Source organism: Borostomias antarcticus (genome assembly GCF_949987555.1).
Source record: "Borostomias antarcticus genome assembly, chromosome: 4".
Taxonomy (NCBI): domain Eukaryota; kingdom Metazoa; phylum Chordata; class Actinopteri; order Stomiiformes; family Stomiidae; genus Borostomias; species Borostomias antarcticus.
This window is the reverse complement of record NC_140237.1, coordinates 18,686,171-18,700,733: the sequence shown is the minus strand read 5'-3', so window position 1 is coordinate 18,700,733 and position 14,563 is coordinate 18,686,171. Positions and strand designations below refer to the sequence as shown.

Here is a 14,563-nt window from a genome sequence, read left to right as displayed (position 1 = left end):
CCCTACCAAAGCTCAAATCAAACCTACTCCCCTGCATCCAGCTCAGGTTTAACTTTACATGATGACATGCTGTGAATATGTTACAGTGTATGTATTTTGCTCATAAACACAAAGACCATGAGGTTAAGGCTTGGATCATTTATATCTCATATCTTTCTACACCGTGGAAGTGAATGGAAATGAATAATTTAATTTCTATGAATTGCAATGTTTCTAGGCATCGAATTAAACTAATTTATTTGAAATTTTACTTTGGCCTCTTCCTTAAGCATGTATTCAACATAATACTATTATCTGAATGAAAAGTACTGAAACAGATGTATAATGTGAGAAAAAAGGCAATTTATTATTTTGGCCGGTAAAAAATATACTTGGCCGGTGGATTTTTTCATCTACCAGTCCCCTTGGCAGGTGAGCCAAAAAGTTAATTTTCAGCCCTGCCCGGACACAGATACACACCTGGTACACACGGACACGGATAACACACCTGGTACAGCCGGACACAGATACACACCTGGTACATGCGGACACATTCACACCTGGTACACCTGAACACAGATAGTGTGTTCCCTAAGACACAAACTGTGCATTCCCTAAGAGCATCTAAGAACAATTTGCTTCAATGTAATGTCTAATCTATGAACACAAAAACACGAGACAAACTTTGTTTGTGGGACATCATGGCGGCACTGTCAGGCAGCCTTCTTGGTTATTATTCTCCGAGTGATTGACAGGTCGGAAAGGTCTATTGGATACTATTCCCTTAACTAAAATAAATGCAAAAGGAAATGGCCCCCCCAACCACCCAGCAGAGTGCTGTGGAGAAGTACTTTGTTTCGCTCCCCAGGCAGGGAGCTGGGCATCATTAGCCCCACCCAGGAGATGCTGCATACTGGGACATGCCACCCACCGAGAGACAAAACAAATGCTGTGCTAGCCGTCAGACACCTCTGCTGCTGTGCAATATCCTCTTCCTCCCCTAGCCTCTTCCTAACACACGCGCGTGCGCACGCGCACACACACACACACACACACACACACACAAACACTCTGGGGCCCTGCCTAACAAGCCTTATAGACACTTCAAGATTCCACAATTAGTCTACATCTGGCCAAGCTGTTCCAGAGAGAGATCAATGTGTGTGTGTGTGTCTGTGTGTGTATCCATATGTGTGTCTTAAAGATATTACCGTCAGGAAATAAAGGTTGACACAGACAGACAGACAGACAGACAGACAGACAGACAGACAGCAATCTGAGGTTGTTCCTTGCAGCTATGCTCTCACCATATTCACATGCATGAATGCACACACAAATTAGGGCTGTCAACTGAGATTAGCAATTATATAGAAATTTCTCTCTTAATATTTGTCCAAAAATCGAATATATTCAATTTTTTATATTATATTTTGAATAGAAAAGTATGCATATGATGGCCTATTCAAAACAAACATTCAACATAAAAGTAACAAACATTCAAAAAGAAAAAACGGTAGGGTACCATTTTCCAAATGGGAGAGGGAGCAGTGTGTGCGAGTTTCACTTTCTCACTTTGCAATGGCAATTTCGCATAAGTGTGTGTGGTGTGGGATGATTTTGGGAAACTAGATCAAATTCCTGTTAGTAGAACAGTTCAATATAAAATATGCAGCGTGAAATTTACATATCACACATACACCTTTATTTCATCAGGCACGTCTACGTCCATGATGTTAAGTAACCTTAAAAGGAAACACCCAATTCCAAGTGAGGTAGGCCTAGAATATCATTTTGGACGTTGCTTGTCCAGTTATTTAGGAACCTGTCTACACAGCTGAATATAGCCTATTTGTTTTCTTTTGTTATAAATGGTTAAATCCGGCCACATATTGTTAAATGTGTGTAGTTAATAATTAGTTCTGTGTAGTTAATTATTATTTCAGAGTCCAAATTTATTTTTTTACTTGCCATTAACAGACATGAACAGGCAATTTACATTGCAAAACAAAATTTAAAATCTCCTTGAGACTGGGCTTCACTTGACATATCTAAATAAATTAAATAACACCTTACCCAGGGGTTAAATTGGGAGGGGGGGGGGGCTGTGTTAGCGGGGTTGGCTAGGGTGCGCATGGATGCGGGCAGTGGCAGCAGTGATGGTGGCGCTTAATACTGCTTCAAAAATATGAAATATCAATGCTTTAATGATCTATCTATCGTTGAAATAAAAGTATTCTTGATTAAACTAACTAAGTTTTCTTATTTTAACTCCACCCCGTCTCATTTCTGTTTTAGCTTTTAAAATAATGTAGCAAGAAGTGAAATGAAATGGGGACTTCCGGTTTGACGATGTGGTGAGCAAACGTGTGAGCGAGGGGCTGCTGTCAAACTTTTCATATCCCGTTGAAATCTGACAAAATATCGCCACGTAGTCGACAAATTGACGTTAAAACACCTTCTTGTAAGGATACTGCAGTACAATGAGCAGCTCTAAGCAGCAATAGCAGACAACTGCAACCAGATCCTCAACCATCTCGTCCGAGCTAGCTAGCATGGCTAGCAATGAACCTATGCCTACAAGCAGTGAGAGAAACGACGATCCAGTCACTAAAATAGATCTGGAGGCTTTACTTGGCAAACAACGGGATAGCTTCAGGACCGACATGGTTATGCTGATACAACAATCTACAGATTCCCTGAAGAGTTCGGTTGTCTCCCTGGGACAAGAACTGATATCCTTTAATGACCGTCTCACTAAAACCAAGGTGGTGGTGAGTGAAAACTTCGAAAAAAGATGGAGGCCGCTAGTCTCTACAGTCTCAAACCAAGATACCATACCATACCACTTTATTTATAGAGCACATTTAAAAGTTGACCAAAGTGCTGTACAAGTCAAACAACAATAACACACAAAGAGCACATAGTAAAACATAAGCAGTATGTCACATGAAAAAGGACAAGTCTCTTAGGCCATGTCAGGAAAACGCAAAAGAATGTGTGTGTTTTGAGGCGTGATTTAAACACCTGCAGAGTGGGGGCCTGTCTAACATGCAGAGGCAGCTCGTTCCAGAGCTTAGGGGCTGCCACTGCGAAAGCCCGATCCCCCCTGAGCTTCAGCCTGGATTTGGAGACAACCAGGAGAAGCTGATCAGAGGACCTGAGGGACCTTGAAGGAGCATAGGGTTCCAGTAGTTCTGAGAGGTAGATGGGTGCCAAGCCATTTAGGCACTTAAAAGTAAACAGCAAAATTTTAAAATCAATCCTAAAACGCACAGGAAGCCAGTGGAGCGAAGCCAGTACCGGGGTAATGTGCTCTTGCTTACGTGTACCAGTTAGTAGAAGAGCGGCAGCGCTCTGGACTAACTGCAGGCGAGGGAGAGAGGCCTGACTGACACCAACATACAAAGCATTGCAGTAATCGAGGCGAGAAGTCATAAAAGCATGTATTACATTTTCAAAAACACAGCGTGATAAAAAAGGTTTAGGACAGCCTCCTGAGCTGGAAAAAACTCTTTCCTACTACAGCATTAATTTGTTTGTCCATCTTTAGGTCACAGTCAATTTTCACCCCTAAATTAGTGGCAGTTGGCTTCACAAAATGTTTAAAAGGGCCTAGATCAGCAGGAGGAAACAAATGGGCATTGCTGGGACCAAACACCATGACTTCGGTTTTACTGTCATTAAAACATAAAAAGTTTAAAGCTAACCATGCTTTGACATCTTCCAGGCATGCCAACAACAGTTTTAAAGAGTCAGGGTTGTTTTGTTTCAAGGGCAGGTAGATTTGACAATCATCTGCATAACAGTGGAAGGAGACACCATGTTTCCTGTAAAAAGATCCTAGGGTGAGTAGATACAACATAAATAAAATTGGTCCAAGAATTGAGCCCTGGGGCACCCCGCAATGGAGAGATGCAGTGGCGGATACAGCGTCGCCCAGGCTAACACAAAAGCTTCTCTCTGACAGGTATGACCTGAAAAACTCCAGAGCTGAACCTTTGATGCCAACCCAGTGCTCCAGGAGGGAGAGCAGAATATTGTGATCCACTGTGTCGAAAGCGGCAGTAAGATCCAACAGTACAAGAAAAAGAGTCACCAGAGTCCCTAGCCAGAAATATATCATTAAAAATCCTTAGGAGTGCAGTCTCGGTACTGTGCAGTGCTTTATAACCAGACTGGAACACTTCCAAAATATCATGTGTGTTCAGAAACGACATCAGTTGAAGGAGTACAATTTTCTCCAGAACTTTGGAAAGAAACGGGAGCTTGGACATTGGCCTGAAATTGGAAAGGACAGAGGCGTCCAGGTTAGGCTTTTTAATCAGCGGTTGTACCACAGCATGTTTAAAATTTACTGGTACATCTCCTGCGAGGCTGTGATTAATAATGTTCTGGACATCTGGTCCTATAGCCCTGCTAGCCTCTTTGACAAGCCGAGGGGGAAGGACATCTAAGGGGGAGCCTGAGGGCTTCTTAATGGAAATTATTTCCTCTAGCTGGGAAAGAGACACAGGCTCAAATTGGCTAAAAGTAGCCAGGCAGGTGACAAAAATAGAGGGGTCGTGTGTCGGGGTGGAGATGCTGGCTCTGATGTTGGCTACCTTATCAGTAAAAAACTGCAGAAAGAGCTCACATGTTTCAGAGGAAGCTTCAAGGCGGACTGGCTGGGGGACATCAAGAATGTCATTAATAGTTTTAAACAGAACCTGAGGCTTGTGGCAGTTGATTAAAATGATATCAAACAAATGTTTAGTTTTTTCAACTTTGACAATTTGCTGATATCTACGCCAGCTGTCCCTCAGAATGTCAAAAGACACATGCAGCTTGTCCTGCAGAAAAATGCACCACAAACTTTGATGTTAAAAACAGATAGACCATAAGATAGGACAAGATCGAGTGTGTGCCCGCGCTCTTGTGTGGGATCAGTCACCGACTGCACAAGATCAAATGAGTCAATAAGATTTAAAAAGTCTCTAGCCAACGGCTTAGAGGGACAGCACACGTATGTTCATGTCTCCCAGAATTAGAAAGTGGTCATATTTAGGCATTATTTCAGCCAGGAAGTCAGAGAAGTCAGTGATGAACTGCTTGTTGTATTTCGGAGGTCGGTATATCACCGCACACAGTACAGGGCGAGAGCGACCCAGCTCGAACATGTTCAGCTCAAAGCTGGAGAATGAGACCGAAGACAGTTGTCTACAGTCAAAGTTTTGCTTATAGACGGTCGCAATTCCTCCTCCACGGCCGGTCGTCCGCGGAACATTGAAATACGTACAGGCAGGCGGCAAGAGTTCGGAAAAGGAGCTTGACTCACCAACGCCCTGCCAAGTCTCAGTGATGCACAAGAAATTCAATTCGCATTTGATGAAGAAGTCATTTAAAATAGAGGTCTTATTTGCTAGCGATCTAGCATTCACCAGTGCTATCCTTGCGGGAGCCGCAACGTGCCGAACCGTCCGGGGCGCTCGGGCCAGAGGCCGAAGGCTGCGGGGGTTCACCCCTCCTCTGCGGAGACGGGGAGAACCAGAGGCGGGTAGGCCTATGACACTCCTCGCAGCCGACAGACTCCAGAGGGCGACGGAAGACACAGTAGCGATGGATGGATCCACATCCGACCAAAGTAGACCCGGGACAAAGCACCAGTGAGGCTTTCAGCTTCGCCAGTCGGCCGCTGCGTTTACCTCGGCGGCTTCTGGCTCACCTCCGCCGGGGAGGAGGCCGCTGCCCGGTAGAGGTGAGTAGGTATTCCCGCAAGTAGCGGCGGAGAAAAGGTTCTGTGTCCCGGATCTTGACAAGATTTCTGCTAGCAAGCTGGATATCCAGAAGCGCTTGGCGATCATAAATCCGTAGAGACTTGACATTTTTCGTGACAACTGTCAAAATCAGTACAAACACAAACAAAACTGACAGCGGCAGACGGCAAGCCACACACACCGGCGCCATCACTTCCGCATTCGCATTGTCAATGCGACAATGCGACTTTGTCAATGCGACAAAGATGCTCCGGAAACAGGTGGATGACCTCGAGAGCAGGTCCAGACGCTCTAACCTGAGGGTAATAAATTTTCCAGAGGGAAGCGAGATGGGTCAAGACACGACAAAGTTTATATCCGACATTTTCATGAGGGTGACGGGCACAGGTGTTTTCAGCAGCCCACCAGAGATAGAGCGGGCGCACTGCTCTCTCGACCTCAGGCGGGGAGACGGTGGCAGACCTCAGGCTTTCGTCGTTAAATTCTTTCGTTACCAAGAGAAGGAAAAAGTCCCGAGATGGGCCAGACAACACAAGCTAGACTACGGAGACTGCGAGCTGAGAGTGTATCCAGATATCAGCGCAACTCCAGCAAAGAAACGAGCTGTGTTCAATGATGTTAAGAACTCTCTCTATAGGATAGGAATAAAATTACGCCTACGCCATCCTGCGCATCTTCAGGTCTCGTTCCAAAGCGGCACACACCTATTTGGTACACTTAATGCTTACCAATGGGAACTAGTTAGAAATATGTTGACCATTCTTGATCCATGTAAACAGCTGACAAAATATATTAGTTCAGCTACAGCCACAGCAGCAGACGTGATCCCTTCCATCGAAGCCTTAAAACGTCTATAAAACAAAGCCGTTACAACAGACCAGGGAGTGAAAACTTCCAAGTTACAAGTTACAAGCAGTAGAGCAGAGATTTGCACACATCCATGAAGAGCCCCTGTATCATTTCACAACCATCTTAGACCCGAGATATAAGGAGCGCTTCCTCAGGCCTGGATTTAAAGCGCAGGCAACAGACATGCTGCGAGAGAAGATGAGCTGTACGACAGGTGACAAGCCAGACGAGCCGCAAGCAAAGAAGAGCAGGACGGACGGCAACAACAATTCCTTGCTGTAAATGTACAATGAAATCCTCGAAGAAAACACTGAGCAGAAGAACAGGCAAGGAGTCAAACAGAAATGCAGGTAATTTATTTAGTGTGATGTTTAGTTAAATAAGGCTTTCAACTTGGGTGAGTTTACCTTCTTGCTACGCATTACACTCCGCTATTCAGTGATATTTGACTAGGCTTCCCATATTGATCGCTTTTCTTCTCCTGTAGATGCATCTCTCACAGTCAACGACTCCCATGACTGAGAGCCCCATGGAATACTGGAGAGGCAACAAATCTCATTTTCCGACCCTGGCCCAACTTGCACGGAAGAACCTGTCAGCCCCTTGCACTAGTGTTGATAGTGAGCGTCTATTTTCTGCTGCTGCTCATGTGGTTGATGAAAAAAGAAACAGAATCGGATGCGAGAAGGCAGAGATGCTTCTGTTTGTTAAGAAAAATCTCCACATGATTCCCTCATAGTAAGGCTAGCATAGTGTAGGCTACAGTGTCTAGCCTCAAAGTACTAGCCTAAGCCAAATGTTAAAGGCATATTTTAAAGGTTCTATGAGGTAGGACATTTTAGTTTGTACTGTATATTAGGGAAGAGCGATAAACATGCACTTTTGTTTTAATGTCATCATTGGGCACATTTTGTTTGTTTTTTTATTTGACAGTGCTTTTTTATTCTTATGCAAAATGTTCTATGGGCTTAATCAAAACCTACCTCATCCTCATCTAGCCCTTTTCAGATGCTTGATTAAACATACCAGTGTAATATAGGCTATGCACTGACTGTCATTTATATGCAGACTAAGCAGTCAGAGGCTTTAGGTTCTACAGAAGCCTTTGTTATTGTATTGAGTGATGCATTTTTTATTTGATCCTTTTTAAAAATCTAAGATTAGCATTTATTAATGTTTTCATAAAAGGAGACCAGATTTTGGTTAGAAAGCATCACTGTCTATAACAGATTGTTATATTGTATACATTATAAGGAGTGCTCCTGCATGGCCTGTTATTAATTTGAAGAGTGAGAACCAGTCTCTTTGTTGTGTTAACAATTGTGATGTCAGACTGGGTTAGATCATAAGTCAGAAGTATGGAATACTAAATCATGCATCTGCCAGGGTTGTACATTAACTTTTTTAGCACATAGCACTGGTGCTACAGGGATTGATAGTTCTGTAGCACAGAGCCAGAAAGTTGTTGCACAGGTATAAAATGTCCATTATCACCTCTACTGAACACAGGTTATGCAGTTCATCACTTGAAACCACCTGGAAAGGGATGTTTTTTTACATAGCTTACATAAATAATAGGCTAGATTAGGCTACGCTTAACTGATATTTCGTTGCATTTGCTGTTGGTTTGACTGGCACTTTTAGGTGGCTGGAGGAACATTAACACAAGCTAGCGTCGTTAAACAGACATTTATTTTCATAGCACGTGCGACATATATGTCGCAATGTACAGCCCTGCATCTGCTCACCACATAGCCTTTCTTACTCTCAGGTGTACATAAACTACAGGTTTTCAACTTCTTTTTAAAATATAAAAACTTGTGAAATCATATCGATTTGCATATCGGTTATCGGCCATGAGAAGTGGGTAAGTAGGCTTGTCACGGTACTCGGTACTTCGGTACTTACATTGCTGCGGTACTGACGGTACCCGTTTTTCCATGGTACCGAAGGTACCGTGTTTTCTTTTTAATTTGCCGCTCGTCTTCTACTACGCTGCTGCGTGCTGCCATCCAATCACAGCGCACCACCCATGAGCATCACCCAGCAGCATACTGTATAAGAAGACAAGCATTTGCCGGTGATTCATTTTGTGAAAATATGAGCCGGTTTTGAGCGTAAGATTGAACATGTTTATTAGCAGCGCATTTCTTTCAAAACCAGGCGCAACCCTCCTGCTTCTGTGAGTAGCCTACCTTTGAAATTTATCTCGATACTTTATCGAGTAGTAGTTTTGATCCCAGAACTAGGCGGAGTGACCGTTGAACCTGATTTCGCTAATGGGGGGATAAGGGACTGCTAGTCCGTCAGGTGAGCAGTCGTGTGAGGGGCTACCTAGTTTAGGTGCTGCAAGACTTAAGTGGAATTATGACTGGACTCTTTCAGTCATCTAGGCTGCAACCCCCACGCCTTGTCGATCCCACCCGAGCCCGACGCAACTCACCGCTAGTTCAACCCAATAACATTACGTTACTCGTTGATTACTTAAGACTGTCACTACAAAACACTACGATGACGACCGAGTTCGGCTAGAAATTGCTACCGAAATTGGTACCGAGTACCGTGGAAATTAACTGGTACCGGTACCGACTACTGAATATCTGGTACCGTGACAAGCCTAGTATCAGTAGGAAAAAATGCATATCGTGCATCCCTGATTATAAATGTTTAATGACTCTGGACCGGGGTGCCTTGCCCCAAACCCTCACTGAGGGTACAATCACTTTACTATTGAAGCCAGATAAAGAGGATTCTGACTGCAGCTGCTACCGTCCCATCTCTCTTTTGAATGCAGCTAAGGTGCTCTCCCTACGATCAGAATTGGCCATGCCAAACATTATTTCACTCGACCAGACTGCGTTTATGAAAAACCGACATTCTTTCTCTAATATTTGCCGTCTTCTCAATAGTATTTTTTCACCTGCATCCACTAAGACACCAGAGGTGGTCTCTTTGGATGCAGAGAAAGAATTTGATAGGGTTTAATGGGGGTATCTATTCAAGGTCCTCAAAAGATTTTGCATTGGTCCCAAGTTTATATCTTGGATACTCCTTTATACTCTTCTCCTAAGGCTTCAATAAGCACCAATGGGATGAAATCTAGATATTTCACACTGGGAAGAGGTGCTCGTCAGGGGTGCCCTTTGAGCCCATTACTATTTGCTTTGGCGATCGAACCTCTATCCATGGCACTTAAATCTGCCAGCTTTAGACGTGGAATTCTTAGATATGACTCAGAACATGTATTCCTTATATGCAGATGATTTATTATTGTTTGTTTTGGACCTTATATCTACTATTCCCCAGAGTTGATATACAGATTTGGAGCATTTTCTGGTTATAAGATGAATTTAATCTAACTCTTCAGATACCCGATGGACAACTTCCCTTTAAGATGTTTCAAAACAATTTCAAGCATTTAGGTGTGGATATCTGTCGACAATTATCTGACATCTACCAAATTAATCTCCTACCTCTAATTGACAAACTTAAATTGGACCTGGAAAAGTGGAATAACGTGCATATAAGCCTTGCTGGGAGAATAAATTGTATTAAAGTAAACGTGCTTCCACAACTTCTATATCTTTTCAGTCCCTGACAAAATTGTTTATACCCAAGTCCTTTTTTAAAACAATAAATAAATGAGTCTCCTCATTTTTATTGAAAGGCAAGACACCCAGGATTAGGAGAGAGTTCTTACAAAGACACAGATCTGTAGGAGGCTTGGCCCTCCCTCATCACAAGATGATCCTATGGATCCAAGAACCAACACTAAATTTGTGTGAATTTGAGGCCAGATCCTGCCCCTCCACTTCACATTTAGTCTTGCTCTCTTCTAATTTGCCCATCCAATCAGCCAAATATTCAGACAACCCTATTGTTGTCTCCACTTTAAGAATATGTGACAGCCGCTGGTGATTTGGTCCGCAACTCGGCAAACCCCGAAATGCGCTAGGGGGCAAAATACGTAAATAATTATTTTATTTTTTTTGTATTACGAAAGTTGAAGTTGTGAAGAACCCACTTACTATAACAGACAACAGTTTTAGGTTCACAAAATACGTATAATTAGTCTGCAAACTAAGCTTGTTTTTAGCTGATTTCGAGTCGGGTTTGGGGGCGGGCAGATCGATTAGCATGATTTGGTTTCATTGGCTATTGAAATTGAGAGTTGAACATGTTTTTTGAATGATTTTTCACGGTGCCCACCCACATCCATTGTATGACCAAAATGGTGGAAGAGCAATTATCAGACTTTCTCAAAAGTGCTAGTTTTGTCAACTTTTTGATCTGAACCATTGTATATGATCATAAGTAACCTTAAAACAGGGAAAGAAAGCCTACTCCCATTGGGATCCTACCCATATTTTGTCTCAGAACACAATTAAAGTCTCCACCTATCCCCTCTGCTTTGTCTGCTAATAGAGATGCTGTCTTCTTAAAGAAATATGCAGTGCAAATTTGAGGCATATCAATTGTGCAATGTTATTTTAGTAAATCCAATAGTTCCAATTACTATCACATATCTCCCCTCTTTATCATCAATTGTTTTTTTTACAGTATGGTTGAAGTGATTTATTTAACAGTATGGCCACTCCCCTTTTCCTCCCATTTTCAAAGAACACTGTGTACCTGATCCACCCATTCTTTTTAGTTTCAAATGTTCTTTTTCCGACAAATCAGTCTCTTGGATCATTGCTATAGCAATGCAGTTTTTTAAGTTGACTTTTTCTCTTGATTGGACTGCTTATACCCTTAACATTACAGCTAATACAACTGAGACTGTTGTTGTAATACTGTATACTAATAAACTCAAAACACTGATGTATGGACAATACACATCATTGGTTTGAGCTTATTAGTATACACCCCTCTCATGATCAGTGGGCTTTCTCTATTTGCATGTTCACTTCGGCCATCGGTTGAAGTACTGATTGAATCAGCTCCTTCACAAACAACGCCACATCCCCTCCTTCACTCACTTGAGGCATTTGGTACTGTAGATCCTCAGGTTACTGCATCTTGACCTGTTTTGTAGGTCTTCACATCTGGCTGTCAGGTCCATCTCCTGGTGTACCAGGTATCGGATTGCTCTCTCGTTTCTTCTCCAGTCATCCTCTGCTGTACTGATACGGCTCTCTGTCTCCATGGTTCTTTTCTAGAGTTTTGTCATTTCTTCATTCACTACATTGATGATTCCAGCTTTTAATTTGATAATTTGGTCTGGTTGTGTCCTTCTAGACTTTCATTCCTTAGTTTCTCCAGCTCCGCTAATATTTTGCCTTCTGGATCACATGTGCTAGCATGAGCCGCACCACTTTGGCCTGCGGGCGTCTGATTTTGTAACTTCGAATTTTGGTTCTTTTCTTCTTTTTACTTGAGCCTTTACTTCTGCTAGACGATGCCATCTTAAATTTGTATGGTTTTGTGGAGTTTTAGTGGTTTTGTTAGGTAATTATCAGTTCAACAGATGGAGCACAACTTTTAGGCTGTTGTCTCAGACCTGACGTCACTGGAAGTCAGGCCAACATTGTTACTTTCGTTTTTGGCAACAGTTCTGCCTAATTTGTGCCTATTGTAGGTTATTAGTCTCGTTAGCCTACTGATCAGTATTAATTAATAAATGCTTTGTAAATTGATTTACGAATGGATATGAATGTGTTGGAAACTGATTTCCGTCTCCCCTCCATGCCATAGCCTACTGCTGAAAGGACAGTGTAGACACGGTATTGGAATGGCAATCCAGTCAACGGATAGTTGAAGTTCTAATACAGCCCTAACACAAACACACAGAAAAAACACATACACACGAATAGACACACACAAACAAATACACACTCAAACTAACGCACTCAAACTAACGCACACACACACACACACCACTCCTGTCAGACTGCCTAGCGCAGTAAGTAAGTAAGTACATTTTATTTATATAGCACTTGCTCACAATAAGGACTCACAGTGTGCTAGGGTGTTAGGGTTAGGTTAGAGAGGTGTTAGGGTTAGGTTAGAGAGGTGTTAGGTTGGATCTCCTAGAGGTGCTGTGGTGCACAGCTGGGTTGATGTGCCCCACTCAGCTGTAGGTGTGGGTTAGGGTAAGAGCCTAGTTCCTTTAGCTCGGCAGACTAGGGACACGGTGCCGTACCTGTCTGGTCCTCTCCCTCAGGGCCTGGTCTTCGTAGTGGGGGTGGTTGGTGAGGATTCGACCCGTACACAGCTTGATCCCAGCCAGGAGTTGCATGCTCCCCGCAAACACAGCCTTCTTAGGGGTGTTAGACCTGCAGAGACAAGAGAGGAGGCACGGTCGAGGTGGTGTACAACACCTGAGTCATGCTTTTTTGTTGTGTTGTGTCGGTGTTTCCGATGTACAGAGCATGCACTGTGAGCTGTATGTGTCTACTAAAGGTGTTATTTCAAATGGAAGTTGTCGCTATTCAATGCATTCAGAGTGGTGTTGAGGCTCCCTTCGTGTAACCATGAATGTGTACTTGAGAAAATAACATCTTGTTTTATCACAATTGCTGAGAAGACCTTTACACTCCCTCTACAAACACCATGAGCTGCTCTGGTCTCTCTCAGTCTCTCAAACGTTCTTGTACCTCTTGACCCTGTAATATAATGGGCGTTTCTTCAAGGAGCAGTGCAGCCTGCATCCAAGGCCAGCAGAGAATATAAAGTGATTTTAATTCAAGTAAAATATCTATCTAAAATAAAATAATTAGATAGAGACTTTGCGCCCTCGCTAATTGGTGAGAATGAAAATATGAAACCTTGAGAAGAATGCTTGTATTAGTGGAGGAATAACCACTGGGGAAGGAGATTGTATAACTAACCCCTTACCCTTACCAAACCTGACTGCGGTCAAACACTCTTAGAAAAGTCGTCTCTGGCACAGTTCAACAGAGCTGGGAACATGTCAGGTCTCAGCTTCACCCAGCAAGCTCACAGAATAACTAATGAACACAATACCCTCATACCACGAGTTTTCAAAGTCTAAGACAGTGGAGTGGGCCTTCCTTCAGAGAACTCTGATATATAACCGCTTTTGTTCTCGTAACGCCTTGAGTTTTCTTTCGAAAACTTCAGGTGGTTTTGATGCTAGCTCATTATGTCGAAGCTAGTTGTGATGCTAGTTTCTAGATGTCGGTGATGTTTTTCAGGTTTAATGCCATCATTAGCCAGCACCTCTTTGCAAACACATTGTGGTTGTGGGCTATCTATTGCTAGATCCTATCCATGTAAATCGCAATATGGCATGCCTAAGCAGAAAGGTAGGGAGGCTACATTTCTTGACAATTATTGACACATCACATTTCATCCAAAAACATGAGACCAATTTTCCGAGTTTCTCTAGAACCATCTGGCACTTCAGTTTAGAGTTACTCTGTGCCTCCCTTGAAACACGTTTTAGTAGATTCAGATTGTATTGTATCACTGTTATTTTGCTCCTGTCTTGTTCTTGCACTGTCTATTGCCTATTCTCTACATTTTTGTAGATTGTACTGCTTCTCCTACTCACCTCTTGCTGATTCTATATTTCTACATCCATATCTCTGGATCCATCGGTAGCTGTGAGCAGTTTTCAAGGGCCTGCCTCCCCCTGAACAGGCAATCGGTGGGATGCCTATGCTCAGAACATTGGCCGCTTGCTGGCTTATCGTCAGGACCCCTGGGGTGAGTGCAAGTGTAGGCTCTGAACTTCGACCCACTCTTCCAGGTCACTTCCTATGCTCTCCGTGGGTGTTTCCTGATAATTACTGCTGGTTCCAGAGGGACTCATCTGACCTGGCCTCATCTACATTTAATATCACATTTACATGCTGATATGCTAATGCCAGCTGACCCGCGCCCACGGTGGCATTATAAAAATGTATTAATGCCATTAATAGTAGGCCAAGACATGCTATGGTGAATAGGTGTGGAATTGGTGTGTGGATCAGAGAGAGAGAGAGAGAGAGAGAGAGAGAGAGAGAGAGAGAATC

At 43.1% G+C, this 14,563-nt stretch overlaps 1 protein-coding gene across 1 annotated transcript in view; it reads right to left on the bottom strand.

Moving 5' to 3' along the window:
* The window catches only part of dpy19l3 (dpy-19 like C-mannosyltransferase 3), a 46,873-nt gene that overhangs the window by 5,406 nt on the left and 26,904 nt on the right, over window positions 1–14,563 (bottom strand). The window contains exon 17 of the mRNA XM_084436575.1: window positions 12,727–12,859. Coding sequence (XP_084292701.1) covers window positions 12,727–12,859 — 133 coding nt within the window. The remainder of the gene's footprint in view (window positions 1–12,726; window positions 12,860–14,563) is intronic.